General features: G+C 36.5%; 1 protein-coding gene and 1 pseudogene across 4 annotated transcripts in view; one reads left to right on the plus strand and one right to left on the minus strand.

Annotated features, from left to right (window-relative positions):
• Nucleotides 1-16,789, plus strand: part of LOC308433279 (high mobility group protein B3-like) — a 192,155-nt pseudogene that overhangs the window by 113,722 nt on the left and 61,644 nt on the right. The gene's annotated exons all lie outside the window — the stretch shown is intronic.
• Nucleotides 1-16,789, minus strand: part of PJA2 (praja ring finger ubiquitin ligase 2) — a 50,169-nt gene that overhangs the window by 22,759 nt on the left and 10,621 nt on the right. For all 3 annotated transcript variants that reach the window (XM_080933355.1, XM_080933356.1, XM_080933354.1), the window contains exons 2-4: nucleotides 5,252-5,368; nucleotides 4,236-4,436; nucleotides 2,216-3,242 (exon numbers count right to left, since the gene is read on the minus strand). In XM_080933355.1, coding sequence (XP_080789481.1) covers nucleotides 2,216-3,242; nucleotides 4,236-4,436; nucleotides 5,252-5,282 — 1,259 coding nt within the window. In that variant the 5' untranslated portion in view covers nucleotides 5,283-5,368. The remainder of the gene's footprint in view (nucleotides 1-2,215; nucleotides 3,243-4,235; nucleotides 4,437-5,251; nucleotides 5,369-16,789) is intronic.

Consider the following 16,789-nt stretch of genomic DNA (forward strand, 5'->3'; position numbering starts at 1 on the left):
CTCTTCCAAAGGTCCTGAGTTCAAGTTCCAGCAACCATATGGTGGCTCACAACCATCTGTAATGGGATCTGATGCTTTCTTCTGGTGTGTCTGAAGACAGAGACAGTGCACTTACATACATAAATTAATCATTTAAAAAAAGAAAAAGAAAGGAAGTCTTGACAATAACAGTGCGATGATAGAGAATACATCCTCTTGGATTCAAGTTATAACACTTACATATGACACTATACTAGTTAACTTCCCACACCTGACTCATCATCGATGGATGGAGGAACAAACAGTACCTGCCAAACCAAACTTAATGAGAATTTTTGTTCTGAAATATGGTCTCCCTATGCAGGTCAGGCTAGCTTTGATTTCATGATCTTCCTACTTCAGCCATAAGAATGAGGGGACTACAGGCCTATACCCTATACTCAGAAATTAATTTTTAAATAACTAAGAAGCTTAGTGATAGAAAGAATAAGGATCCAATATAAAAAGAAATGGGTGACATTCACTACTAAAAGTTAATGCAATAATGTCAATCAACAGTGATCTTAATCACTCTCTAATCACTTATTAATTAAAATAATCAGCCTGTACTCTTTGTAATAATTATTATATATCTAAAAAATCTAATGTCTGTGAACTGTTACAATGTCTAAAAGAAACCAAAATAATTTTCAGTTTGTATGTATGGAGATCTCAGAATATCTCATCATCAGGATGTCTAATTTCTTGATCACATATGATAGTCCAAACATCTTACTAGCAATAAAGTACTTCTTTTAACAGACACACAGACCAATGAAATGGAACAGGTAACCCAGAAACAAACCTATCTGCTATGGCCACATGATTCTGACCAAGAAGCCAGAAGCATACTGGAGAAAAGACAGTCTCTTTAACAAAGAGTGCTGGAGACATATCCAACTGTAGAGCATCAATGTTGATTCCTTTCCCTTATCCTTTCCAAGACTAGACGTAAATCACTTCAAGATATAGGAATAGGTAAGGGCTTTCTGAAAAGGTTTCCAGTAGCTCAACAAACGTAGCCAAGAGCTGATGAGTAAGTAGAACTGCATCAAATTATAAACCCTCTGCATGACAATTAACAGAGTAAAGAGCATATACAAGGGGATGACATTTTTACTAGCTATACACCCCACAGGGAATAACAAGCATACGGAAACAGTTTTAATACAATTAATAAAAGGCCAAATGAATTGAATAGCCAGTTCTCAAAAGTACCAATGGGCAAAGGTTCTGCATCCTTAGCTATTGGGGAAACGCAAATTAAAACTTTACTGAGAATCTATTTCATCCAGTCTGAATGACTGTAAGTAAGAAAACAAACAATGGAGGCTGGGGAGCATACACAAGAGGACTCCTTTTGTCCTGCTAATAATGATGTGAATTAGTGTTATCTACTGCGGAGATCTGTATGGAGGATTCCCTAACAGACTGAAAATACAACCACCATATAACCAAGTTGTACCACAAAGGAATCTAAGTCAGCTATCACAGACAACCTGAACATCCATGTTTATTTCGGCACTACTTTATTTAAAATTCAAAATCCCATTCATTGTATATGTGCATGTATGCATGGGTGGGTATGCAGATGTAGGTGTGCCACATGCATGTATAGAGGTTAGAGATCAACTGCGGGAATCAATTCTCTCCTTCCACCCTGGGAAACCCAGGGACGGACTCAGGCCATCAGGCTCAGCTTTTCAGGAAGCACCTTAACCCACAAGGCCATTTCACAGGCTCTATCAACACAATTCACAAGAGCCAAATTGAGCAATCAGCCCAGATGTCCATCAGCATACGAATGGATAAAGAACGTGAACATACACTATGGCTTTGCTCACTCATAAAGAGCAAATGTATGCCATTCTAGAAAATCAGATGGAACTGGGGATTACCATGCAAAGCAAAATAAGTCAAACTTGGAAAGACAACTACTGCATGCTCTCTCTTCTGCAGAATCGAGCTTTAAAATATGAAAGTGGAAGGGGAACTACTCAAGAGAAAGATGAGCAGCAAAATGGAAAAGCACTGGTAAAACACGGCAATAGAGCGTTGGACATGATCAAAGTGCAAGATACACATGTAGGAGAATGTTATAATTAAAACCAATACTTTGTATAATGAATATATAATATTAAAAAAAAAAAAAACTTGGCTCAGTACACAAGTCAACCAAATGCTGTATGGAGCTTACCTATCTTCATCTTTGTCAAAGAGCTGGTAGTACTCTCCACAGGCGTTCCAAAAGGAATTTTCCCGTGCTTCACGCCTTCCTGAAGCTGTGGCTCCATTTTCTGAAGTTACACGATTACGCTCTGTCTCCCTCTGTGTAACTCTTGAGTACGATGGAGTTAAGAACATGCAGTCATTGTCTCCATCATAATCATCACACTTGATTATAGGGTCATCTGAACTACATTCCTCAACTTCCAAAGCTTCTCGCCATCTCTGAACACTTCTTTGTTTAGCCTCATGCCTATTAAAACCGATTTCCTGGTCCACCTGGCTTGAACTTATGACTTTTCTAACTTTGGGCCTTACTACCTGTTCAGGAGAACTTCCATGGTGGTTGGGTCTATCACTAGTATTTTGTTCAACATGGCCTGGAACACAGTCTGCATCTTCTGTTGAGTTTTCTGTCTGTTTTCCCTGGTCAGAATCATCCTGTCGTCTCTTTCTAACAATGCCATCTTCAGGAGACCTCTGAAATTCCTGCCCATTCTGACGGACAAGCTCAGCATCATCAGTACGATTTTTCTCTAAAGGTGCTGAATCTATCTCTTCAAATTCCTCACTTATTTCACTGTTGAGAGATGGTGACAGATCAGTGTACATCTCTGCCTCTCCATTTTCCAGCTCAAAGACTGCATTGCCTGATAGCTTCTGACGTCTACCACCTTCCACAGCTTTGGCACAAAGTTGAAGAGAATCATTCTCATCATGCTTGCTGTCTGGATCGGAAGAGTCAGTCTGAACCAACACAATTCCATTCTGGACACTTGAGACATTACACACTGCTGGAGCATATTCTGTCTCAGCATCATTATGAAGATTCGCATTGCTTTCTAAGGTCTCCCTGACTTCCTCACTATGACATACTGTGGCAATAGATGGACTGCTCTCAGTGGTTTGATTCAGTGCTGGACCACTTTCTGTTTCACTTTTCACAACTGTAGGTTCACTGGGTAAAGGAGGACTGATTTGATCCAATGAATTGGAACCTTCATTAAAAAAGGACAGAAGAAAACATTTGGAAGGATTAATTTGTATAAAATTTTATATAACATCTGTTCCATGGAAATTGCATTATTATATTCCTTAACTTTATTGATTCGGTTTGTCATAGTTGTCGTAATTCTGACCCCTCAAGAAAATCAAATCTATAACTACTTTATACTTGACTATCTTTATCATGAATTTCACAGAGATATTGAGATTTGCTCTAATAAAATGAATAAACCATAGAAATAACTGATTAATCTTATAACAGATAATTCTCTATTGAATAACTTAGCTAGCAATTCAGATCCTGACATATATATACATGACAATGAAAATATTCTACAATAGCCAGTTTGCTTAGAACCAAAAAACTGAAACCAGAAGACTTTCTATAGAGTATACATAACTATATAACAACTATACAGAATATCCGTATATAACATTTCAAAATATTGAATAATCAAGGTTTAATTGAATAACTATTACCAGATACCCTGATATTTATTTATATTTTACCAAATAATGAAAAAATAAGCTAGCTAAACTATTTAGAGGAAGTTAAGAGAAAAGTTACTTAAATATAGTATGCAGGGGAAAAGACTGTCATTTCACATAAAAAAAGTCTTGGCGTGGCCTAGTTCCCATAAGTAAATGGATTTTTTAAAAATTCTCAATAAATATTGAGAACAAAACCCTAAGGTTCCCTACGTTTTATAATTCAGCAAGACTTGTGAGTGGAAAAATAATGTCCAGTTACATCCTGTTGTAAAAGTAAATATATGAGACTGGGAAAGGGTTAGCGGTAGAAATGGTTATATAATCATCGCCATGACAACTAGCTGTACTTTCCTGACTGGTTTCATTGAATCTTCCTCTGTATTTAATGTGTATGTTAGTGTTATTAAATTCAATAAAATAGGAAATATACTATATATGCAGTGAAAAACCATATGCATTTTAAAATACCCTTTAAGTGACTACATGTTACACACCTGTGGTGTTTTCCTTTGGGACATCATCTAGTTCCAATACTTCATAGTCATCACCAGCTCGACCTAAGCTTCTTTCATGCCTGGTCATACATGGCTTAAAACTGACATACGCATGTCTTCTTCCATATCTCCTGCCTGTAATAGTCTGATATCCTCCTGCTGGTTTTGGCCAAGCAGCCTTGTTGGATTCTTGATCCATTACTGAAAATATAAATTAAATTAAGAAGACCATCAATGACCTTTACTATGGCAACAAGATGGGGAGGGGGGTGCTTCAACAAATATGCTATTATTCACTAAACAGTACATAAACAGTTACATACTAAAGCCTCGGGGAAGATAAAGTTCTCTAAAAGGGAACAATCACAGAAGTCAAACACAAGCTACTCCATCTTCAAAATTACAAATGAATGGTATACATTAAGCTAAGAATAGACACTAACATTTAAACAACTTAAGTATTAATTCATATTTTACTAAAGAGTATAATATCTACACATATATATTAAACTTCTTAGTTAATTATTTATTATGATTTGGTACAAAAAAGGAAAAAAGAATAAGTATTTAATCACTTATCTTGATAACATAGGAATCAACATATTTTACTACTATTCTAAAAGAACAGCCTCCAAAATAGAATGTAGGATAGAAATGAGGGGGTGTTTTATTGAGTTAGAAATTAATCTTTACAAATATTAAATAGCTAAGAGATGTCTTAAAACGAGTCATTACATAAGATCCCTATCAGAGGATAACATGTCACATATAATGTTCTTTTTTAGTTGCTTGTTTGATTTTATTTTCTGAAACAAACATTTTCTATGTACCCTTGGCTGTCTTAGAACTCTAAATAGACCAGGCTGGCCTTGAACTCGGAAAGATCCATCTACCTTTGCCTCCCAAGTGCTGGGATTAAAACTATGACCTATTTTGACTGGCTTTACATATTTTAAATGCCCTGGAAATTATATATAAATCCTTAACACAGAAGCATAAGCATGTGTTTTCCTTACCTGACGGTTCTTTTTCAGTGTACTGTGACATATACGGCAGTGTCTAGGCTTCCAGTTCAGTAGAATTATGGATGTAATTTTGTTTTTCTTACACAGTAAATAAGCTGCAAATAATTCCTATAAAGAAACAATGAATTAAAGTATTAGTAATAAAAGAATAAATCAAAAATGGCAAAACTGATATTAGTGAAGATATCGACCCTTTATTCACTTTGAAAGGTATAGCTTGATTTGACAAAAGCAACAAAAAAGAAACAAACACCCCAAACAATCATACTTATGGGACTTGTAAGTAAATAATCAAATACATTATTGATGATCTGAATGGGCAACATGATACTGCTAGTTAGTTTTTGCATAACCAGACAGAAACCTAGACGTATCTGACAAAAACACACCGCAGTGAAGGAGCCCCACAGTGGACTGGCCTCTGACACCTAGGGGCATTTCTGATGAGTGACCGCTGCCCACTTTGGCAATGCCACTGCTGAGCACGTGGTCCCGGCGGAAAGCAGGCCAATAAGCAGCATCCTTCCGGTTCCTGCCTGGAGCTCCTGCCTTGCTCTTCTTTAATGAGGGACTGTAACCTAAGCTCCAAATAAACCCTTTCCCTCCTCAAGTTGCTTTTGGTCACTGTTTTTCACAGATAAAAGAAAGACTGACCTAACTATCTTAGTGTTTACTATGCTATCTTGGCTTTTCCATGAATTCCTTTCCATGAATGAGAGCTGAATTTATTTGGCTCTCATTAGCAAAATTCTTGTTAAGCCTAAAAATACAATCTCCACCTTAAAAATATTTAATGGAAAACTGAAATTGGTAGACAAATAATGATATACATACCCATTATGATCAAATAATTTAATGTCATTACTTAAACTAGTAAAGACTACAACTTATCATTCAACACGGTTTTAAGTTTAGCATATTTTTTTCTTATTTAAACACTTTTACTATGAGCACCAACTATCAGCAATTTTCTATCATCAACACAAAATTACTGAGATAAGCATTCTACAAATAGGCCCTTATGCCTATTTTTACTTACATCCAAGATCACATCTCTACACTCATTCACAATACACACATATTGGAAAATATGCCATCTTCTAATGCATCTGGATCAAATCAAAGGCATAGAAAAAAATCATAATTTTACCATGCTGCTAAAACCCACAGGTTCTCATTAACATTGCTTTCATAAGAAAGTCTAAATAACCTGACTTTCCAGATCACTATGTAATACATGGCAATCTTTAAAAAAAAAAATCCTCACAGCTTTAAGTTCACATCACAAACTGGGGCTGGCTTACAGGTTCAGAGGTTCAGTCCATTATCATCAAGGTGGGAGCATGGCAAAACCCAGAGAGGCATGGCGCTGGGAGCTGGGAGGTCTACATCTTCATCTGAAGGCTGCTAGCAAAATACCAACCAGAGGCAGCTAGGATGAGGATCTTAAGCCCATACCCACAGTGACACACCTACTCCAACAAGGCCACACCTTTTAATAGTGCCACACCCTGGGCATATACAAACCATCACAAGATCAAAAGTTATTAGAGGGAGGAATTTTACTGAGAGGGAATCCTGGATATCAGAAAGGAAGAAAACACTGGACAAGAACATTCTAGGTATAATAAAAGAGTATATAATGAGATTCCCTATAGAGTCTCCCAAAGGCTAATGGGAGAAATGTGGACTTTTATTCTGAGACTGAAAGCCAGTGAACAGTCCTGAGCAAAGAAACTTCTTCTGACTTCTGTTTTAACCATGTACTTTGTCAAATATCAAATATTTAGCGCAGGGGGAAAAGGACAGTCAGGAAGCCTGGGTGCAAGGCTAACAAAATAATAACAGCTTAAGATCAGAGGGCTTTAGACTAGGGTAAAAATGCATAGTGAGAAAGAGGTCTGACATACTGTGAACTAGAGGCAACATCACTGAGATGAGACAGAAAAGAAGGCACAGGGTTCATTTTGAAGCCTGGGCAGCTAGTATTTGCCACTATATGACAAAGAAAGTCGCTACAAATTTGGACAAAATACCATGAGTTTAGTTTTGAATGTGTTCTGCACAAGAGCGCTACTAAACATTAAACTGTGTAAAATCTAAGACTGGACTCAACTGGAGAATTCTGAGCAATTAGTATAATTCTGAGTTTTTTACAGCACTAAGAGGACAAAGACTAAAATGTGAAGATAGGAGAGGCCAGTGAAGACCAAAGGGACTGAGAACTGTAGATGTGGAGAAGAATTTCAAGTGTGCTCTTCAGAATATGGTTCAAGAATGGACATTCATACACCCTCAAAACCTTCAACCCACAAACTGTCCTGCCTACAAGATGTGCAGAGATAACAATGGAGCAGAGACTGAGGGAACAGCCAATAAATGAGTGGCCCAACTAGAGACCCATCCATTGGGAGAGAGCCAACCCCGGACACTATTAATGACAGTGTCTGCTATACTTGCAGACAGGAACCTAGCATGTCTCCTGAGAGGCTTTGTCCAGCACTGGATAAAAACTGATGTAGAGACTCAGTCAAACATCAGGTGGGGCTCAGGGAGTCTTGTGGAAGAGTCTAGAGTAGAATTAAATGAGTCAGAGGGGTCAAGGACACTACAAGACCTAGAGTCAACTAACCTGGGCCCACAGAGGCTCACAGAGACTAAACCACCAACCAAAGAGCATGAATGGACTAGACCTAGGCTCCCTACACATTGGAGTGAGGGCTGTCTCTGACGCTTGCCTGGCATTGGATCCTCTTCCCCCAGCTAGACTGCCTAGCCAGGCCTCACTGGGAGAGGATGTGCTTAGTCTAGCTGCGACTTGATGTCCCAGGGAAGGGTAGTAACCAAGTGGGGCTTCCCCTTCTCTGAGAGGAAGGGATAGTAAATCGGGGGAGGGATTTGTGAGGGTGAGACTAGGGGTTGGGGGTGGGGGAAAGGGGCTGTAACCAGGATGTAAAGTGAATAAATTAATGGAAAAAAAAAGAATTGAGCTATGTGAGATTTTTTTTGAGTGCTTTGAGAAAACTCCAAGAAACCAAGATAAGAGTCTTGTGACTTCAGTTTCTTCAAAATGACAGAACTGTTTCTGAACTTCGCTCTTGTGCCCCTCTCAGGTGTAGCAAATGAGTTTACTTCAGATTACAACTTGCTACTGGTATTTCATATGCTTCCTCTCCAAGTACAGCTTACCCTTGAGATTGTATACTTTGCCCATTTGACTCCTCCTAGTCCCAAGAGTATAAAAACAGTTTTCTGCTTTGAATAAAGAGCATTACCTAACTATGAACTTGCAAATTTCATTTGTAGATTAATATGGAAGGATAGAAAATTATTATCCAGCTGGTAAGCTATGGCATGTTCTTATATGAACTAAATTTGTGATTATAAAAGCTATCCAACCATTTGATATTCTGCAGATAGGTACTTACTTTATTGATGGCTCATCTAATGACAGAGGTGGGATTCGTGGTCCAGATATTTTTCCTCAGTCAACATGTGGGATTAATTGTTCTGATTCACCTACTGCAGTTAATTCATAAACCCTTAAATACTGTTTCAGGTTCTGCCTATGTTGTGGGACAGTACCAGCAATATACTTCCCTGATTTACTGCAGAGGGAAATAAGTAAGCTGAGGGATTAACTTGTGCTGTATTTACTTTTCCAGACATAAAAACAATGGGAAGGGGTCTGCATTTGTCATTGCAGATGGATCTACTTAAATATCATGGATTTCTCTTTGAATCTCTTTGCAAAGCTTTAGATCTTCTTTGGCCCCAGCCTACCAAGGATGACTGCAGAGGGTAAGGAGACAGTGAATGTCACCAGAAAGACAGCGAATCTACATCTAGCTAAAGGACAAAAGCAGAGTACCGACCGTATCATCAGAAGTCAAGTTTACCCACCTGGAGCCAAGTTCAGGCCCTATTCATCAAGAGATTTTTCTACGTCACCTGAGAATCATTTTCTGATGATGCTGTCTGCTTTGACCTGTGCATGTCCAGTGAGTGCCTCTGAGCATGTGCAGTACTGTCTTATGTTCCTCACCCTCCTGTTTCAACATTTAGATTGGATGGATCCAGCTACTGTTATCTTTTCTAGTGACTCTGTGTTTATGACTGGACCTTGAAACTGTACTAGACTCATTTATTCATTTGAAGAATGTATTCAGTTTTACTTGAGATTTTAATCACTTTCTATCTGTACAGGACATTATAACATTTGTATTCCTATTAAAGAGCAAATATGGCCACCTTAGGTTCTCCAAGAGACCAGTACTACTAACCTCATGGGTTTCTTAGAAAGATATTCTCCTAGATCTTTACCAATAAATAATCAATAGTACTGGACACAGTCTGGACCCCTGTCCTTTACAGCAGTGTTGCATGCAATGCTTCCACTGTTCTGTTATCATGTTAGTAATTTGCTTGTTTATAGGATACTCATCCATCAAATGGAAATTAGATTTATCTACAACATCTCAAATCAAAATCCTTCTGAATATTCTGCATTTTTAAAAAACCAAAGAGGGAGAGAAAAGAAATATGGTCAAAATAGAGTCATGTAAGATTTCTGAGTGTTTGTGAGAAAACACCAAACAACCAGGATAAAGAGTTTTGTGACCTTAGTTTCTTCAAGAACAGAAGAACTGTTCTTGAATCATGCTTTTGTGCCCCTTCTAGGTGTACCAGGTAAGGAGTGAGTTTATTCAAATGACTCATTACAACTGGCTGTCACTTGTTTAGATGCCTCTATGGAAAACCATGTTTTTGCCGTCTGCACTTGCCTGCCCAGTGTGGTTTATCCACAAGAACAAGTGATTGTACACTTCCCTCATGTGAGTCCTCTTAACTTAAAATAGTGATGCTCTAAATAAAGTCACTACTGCATGAGCCTTTAGTCGATCTCATTTATGGTACCATTTTCCCCTTAGAGTAGTGAACATGTGCCAAACAGTAAAATATGAGGAGACATAAAACTAGAAGGTGGTAAGAAGGAAAACACTAGAGGTACTGTTAAAACAGCATTGGTGTCTTCAAAACCTTGACAGAGAAACGGAACAGGTATCATAAAAAGTAGCATGTTTTAAAAGCCACTCTTAAGCTGGATATGGAACTGCACACCTTTATTCCCAGGAAGATCACCGAGTTTTAGACCAGCTTAGACCAGACATCAAATACCAAAGCCAGCAAGGTCTATACAGTTAGACCCTGACTAAAACAAACACCAAACCAAACAAACAAAATTCTTGGAAGGCTTTTAACACCTTCATCTAAATGTAAAGCTCCATTACCAATTACTGCTGTGGTATCTTTTGACTGCACACTGAATCATATTTTCCCCTGCCTTCCACTGTCCCTTTTGCAGAGTATCTCCAAATAATTGTTTCAGAAAGTTTATGGAGAAGGCAAATTTTATATTTTTTCCATGTTATAAAACCTCATTAGCCTATCACAATTAGGATAGTTAAAAAACAAGCCACTTTTGTAAACCTTAAAGGTACTGTTTCCTAACATTCTTACCACTGAAAGGGAAACGTCAAGCCAATTTACTACTGCTTTAGTAGGAAAACCACATTTTACTCTGTGAGCTATCTGGGGTCCTGTCTTAATAAGCTGATAACCTGTAATTTCAAGCGTATGCATTTAGTAGCAGGCTATCTAAAATTTTCCCCTTCATAATAACAGCTGGACCACTACAATTAAGACTTTTGTCAGTATCACAAAGATATCTTTTTCTGATTTATTTTTATAGATGTGAGTACACTGTCACTATCTTCAGACACACCAGAAGAGGGAATCAGATCCCATTACAGATGGTTGAGAGCCACCATGTGGGTGCTGGAACTTGAACTTAGGACCTCTGAAAGATCAGTCAGTGCTCCTGATTGCTGAGCCACCTCTCTAACCCTGAAGATGTCATTTTCTTTCCTACTGTTTCTATATTTAACCAACATAGATATTTTTAAACTTTCTTCTACATTTTCATTCTATAGACTGAGAGATTTTCTATACTCTCTAGCAATTTACAATCCTTTGCTTTTCCTTTTCGGTATTTTCAATAACAGTTCTTGTGTTCTACAGACGGCAATGTCTCTGTATAGACAAAGTTTTCTCTAATGTCATTAAAAACAGCCATCTATGACAGCTTTATCTGTTTTCATACCCTCTGGAGTATGAAAAGTGGAACAGGGAGAAGGCACACAGAAACGTTTATAGTCGTGGGTCAAGATTAAATTATTAATTAGCCAGTTTTGGGGTTGTTCCTAAAGTAAACAGACAGTATTTGGTCTGTGAATTTTTCTAAAGATATTTTCCTTCAGAATTAGTATGGCTGTATTTTATTTATGATAACTATTCATTTCAAATGCTTTTGAAACAATGGACTGTTTTTATTTTATTTGAATAACTTGTGTCTGTTATATCAGCTAACAAACTATGATGAGTATTCTTGGCTGTCAACATGACTTATTTGGAATTAACTTAAATACAAGTGGCTGGGTACACTTGCGATTTTTTTTTTCTTAATTAAAGCATTGGAAGTGGGAGAACCAATTTTTAATCTCTATCTTTTGAGCTGTAATCTCGGCCATGCCGTCGGCTGGCAACCTAGAGAAAAGATGTGGAAGAAGGAAGCTTGCTCTTTCTGCCTGCTTGTTCTTGAAGACATGTTGGTTCCTTCACTGACATGAGAGTCTACTTCTTTGGGATTCTGGTGTACACTAATGACTAGCTCAAGTATCCAGCCTTGTACCTTCTGTTGGTAGACAGCTATCATTGGTTTAGCTAGATGACTGCCTGTAAGCCATTAATCCATCTCTCTCTCTCTCTCTCTCTCTCTCTCTCTCTCTCTCTCTCTATATATATATATATATATATATATTTCATTATCTAAGTTCTGTTTCTATAAAAACCCTAAATAATAAAAATACTATGTATATTTAAATTACAAATAAATTATGAAAGAAGCTGAATGAATGAGCTCCTTTTACTGATGGAAATATGGTAAGTGTTGGGCATACATTGAGTGAAACAGATGCTCTAACAAATAATCGTTCTTGATATTAGAAACTCCTCTTGTGACTTGTGTCTAAAGATATGGTAACTGTCATTTTGTGATATAAAGCTCAGTTAAGAGGAATTAGTCTTCCTCCTGTGTTCTCTCTAGAAGCAGGAGCTCCATTAGGAGCTCACTCAACTAGCCCAATGCAGAGAGCCACATGGTGAAATACTGATCATTCTTTTTCCTGCCAAGAGTCACTGAGGTCTTCTTTCAAATGAGAATAACTTCTAAGTCAAGCCCTCATGACTCACTTCCCGAAATGCCTTCAAGAAAAAAACACTTACTGGCCAGGCTGCTCTTCAGAGACAGTATCTGTTGTTTACTGCAGGTCAACACATGACTAGTTATCCTTCTATAGATAACATACATAAATAATGTAAAATGTTTAGATACTGATTTTTTATAACAAAGTTTTCTATACAACATCTCATGAAAATATAATTTTTATTTTGAACAAAAAGACATGAAAATGGGAGGATCAATATTAAATATATTGTTTTTTGGGTTTTCTTTTCTTTCTTTTTTTTTTTTTTTTTTTTTTTGGCAATTTCAGAACTGTTGCTATTTTTACCCAAGTAAGATCACTGACTTTTAGAATTAATTCACATGATGTTTTAGCAGAGAAAGGGTGGATAGCAATGTTGCTGAGTTTTTTTCACCTATCTTGGAAGAACTGTAACTTAGCTTACACTGTTATCTTCCTATTTTCAGCAGCTAAGCACATATTTCAAGAGATTAATATGTAAAAAAATTCTGAGTAATGATCTAAGCTTCCATTTAATGATTTATTATACCAGCTTATTCCTTTCAGTCTATCGATATAATTAGCTCTTCCCATAAACACATATACTGGCTTATAACACAACTGAAAAACTGCTCTGTACACCTGTTTTCTAATTAGTAGATATGCGATAAAAAAGGACAGAGAGGTAGTATTATTCCAATAATATCATCTCTTTAAGTAGACACACAATAAAAAAGGACAGAGAGGTAATATCATTCCTGCATCTCTCTAAGAACTAGAAACATTATAGCTAATTATAGAAAAACAAGTATTCTACTACCATAACCGCTATACTTAGAAGCTATGCAAGAAATACTTCAATATATAACTGCCAAATACCCCAAATGAACAACTGTAGAGGAGATTAAAAAACTTCACCAGTAGCAATTTAAAAAGTACAGCTGCCGGGCTGGAGAGTACAGTTAGGAATGTGTGCTGCTGCTCGAGGGGTCTGAGCGCAGTCCCCAGCACTCACGTCAGGCTGGACCACCATTGCCTATACTTCCAGCTTCAGGGATCTCACACCCACTTTGGCTTCTTTGTGACACAGATTCACAAAGACACATATAAATAAGTAGTAATAAAAAGCCTTTTGAAAACTACAACTGTTCAAACTCAGAGATTAATTGAATTTGCAATTCATAGGAACATCAAAAAGTAATCCGCCACTAAGTGCATTATTACCGATGATAAGCATAAATGGTTAAGTATGCTTAAATACTCTTCTCTAAGAACATTTCTGTTCACTACTAAAAGGAAACAAATTTAGAATTCATGCAGAAAAAAATTACATTACAAACATAACCCAACAACAAAATATATCATCTTTAGGCCAACTAAAAATCTTCCTAGTTAAAAAATTGTTACCTCCAATTCTCATTGTTAAAACTCTACCTCACCAAAGGTTTACAAATTAATACCCTGTTTAAAAACAATATTTTATACAGCTTAATATGTATGTATGTATGTATGTATGTATGTATGTATGTATGTATGTGTGTATCATGGACCGACAGAGAACTACAACCACCACTTTACTAAACCTTTGTAGTCCCTAACCACAGTCTAAATATTTGTTCCTTTTGCCCACAGATAATAATAGTCCTCACCACTTATCAAGAAGATTCTTTGCAACATATGAAGATCCATTACAGAAAGCTACAGCCAATGAAAAGCAGAGCTGTGGAGCTCAGTTGCAACTGATAATCGTATATCACAGCTCTTGCACTTATGGCTCAGGGAACACTGTAGGGAGAAGGTATAGAAAGATTTAAAGGTGACTGTAAGAGTTCTTGAATTTCTATTTTAATTTCATGAAGCAATTCAAAGTCACCTTTGAATACAGTGCTTAATAACAGTCAAGGCTTGATTTTTTTTTTAACTTTTGATTGACACAACACAGTTGGCATAGCACAAGTTATAAATATCTTGTAAGCTGCCATGTGGATGCTGGGAATTGAACCCAGTCCTCTGGAAGAGCAGCCAGTGCTCTGAATCATTGAGCCATCTCTCTAGCCCCCTTTCTACATTCTTTTTGCCTATGCATGTTCTAATCAAATACTATCTTAGTGTAATGTCATAGCAAATTGTGATCTTTACAGCTACTGAAATTTAAAATGAAAATTCAAAGTCTACTATATCAAAAAATGACCTGGGGTTTTTGACTGCAAATGTATTTATTTCACATACCAAGTATGGAGAAACTGACATTTCTAACAATCTGTATCTGTAATCTTCATACACACAAACACGCACACTCGAGAACACTCACACACACACACACACACAGTTACCCATGTTTTAAATGTTTCTGAATGTCTTCATAATTGTTAGTATTCAAGTATTTTCCACACTAGATATTAAACACATTCAGTGATATTATGTATCTGGACATTTCAAATTGTTCCTCTATTCTACATACACTTGTTGCTTTTTAAAGGTTAGAGTCTTGTTACATAGTCCTGTCTAGTCTGTACTTCCTATGCAGACCAAGCTGGCCTCTAATGCATGGAGAGCCACAGACTTCTGCAGCCAACTGCTGCCACTCCCAGCTATTCTACATCTACTTCTAAAATTCTGATTTGTTACATTTTCGCTACTCTTAGACAAATTACAATTCATTCTGGAGGTGTTTATCCTTTGGCTAATCAACTTGCTTTTAAAAAATCATTTAGTAGTTTCCTGGTAAATATATTTGGATTTTGTGGCTTACCAATTTTATTTTATTTGGCAGAGGCTTATAAATAGGGCTCTAATTTAATATTGATAGAGATAAGAGACAAGAATTAAGTTTTTCATTATGTTAACCACAGGAAATGTTAACACAGTAACAAATTAAGGGGTCCCCCTCTTCTTTTGGTTTGATAATAGTATTTAACATAAGCATTAAATTTTGTGATACGATTTCTTTTTATATGAGAGTATATAGGACTTCATTATTCAGCTAAAGCAATGGACTGTTCATAATTTAAAAATTAAAAACTGCACTCTTAATACAAATCCAAGCTGGTCATATCTGCTTTTACATTATACTTCATTATTTCTAAATCCATGTTGTAGAGCAAAAATGATCTACAACTGTCTGTCATCACATCTAGCTTTCTTACTACAATTATTATTAAAAACCGTAATAGGTGCTGAGATGTTTATTTGGTAATTCAAGGGAAAAGGCTCTCTAAATATGTTTTATTTTAACCTAAATGACTTCCCAGTGAAAACATGTAAGCTTGGGATATTCTTTGTAAAAAAGTTTTGATAAATCAACTTGTTTTACAAAGCACAACACAGATTTTCTATTTCTTCCTATGAGTTTGAGAAAACTGTATTTTTCAAGAACTTCTACTTTTTTCCAGGCGTGGTTGTGCATGCCTTTAATCCCTACACTAAGTCCTACCACTCAGAATCTGAGGCAGAGTGCCAACCTGGTCACCAGAGCAAGTTCTAGGACAGCCAAAGCTACATAATAAACACTGTCTCAAGAAACTAACAAAAATTAATGACCTTTCACTTAAGTTGAAAATGTTAAAAGAATAATGCTGCGTATAATTTCTTTTGGATAATTTACTATCAACAGTAAATTTCTTTTTCTGATAACTGATTTTATTAATCTGGTTTTTCTCCTTTTCCGTTATCAATCTATTAAGGTTTTCATTTTTTAAGGAGCTTTAATAATCTGGCTCTAAAATCTCACTTCACTAACTTCTGATTTTTATTACTTCCATATTTTTAGGGTTTGACTCATCTTTCCTTTAAAAGCTTTGACTATTAACATCCAACATTCTCTGACTTACATAACACTATAAACTACTGCATCTCTTCTGTTGTGTTCTAGGTATTCTGACCTATATAATTTTACTTTTCAGATAAAAGAGTTTTCTAATCTCCACAGTAACATTTAAAATAATTGTATATTCTTTTAGAATTTCATACAGATATTTAAGGTGTTTTGATTTTATCTACCTCTACTCCCTCCAATTTTTCTCAGAATCACCAACCTCTCCCAGAACCACCACCCACCTTCCTCTAACTGCATATCATTAAAAACAAGCAAACAAAAACCACTGAGTTCAATAGTATGTACATGGTTTAGGCTCATTCACTCCAGCATGTAAACCTAGCTGGGACTTATGCCTGAAAAAAAAAACCAAAAACCAAAAACCAAACCCAATAACTATAATAACAAACC

This window comes from Micromys minutus (assembly GCF_963924665.1).
Source record: "Micromys minutus genome assembly, chromosome: 19".
Classification (NCBI taxonomy): Eukaryota; Metazoa; Chordata; class Mammalia; order Rodentia; family Muridae; genus Micromys; species Micromys minutus.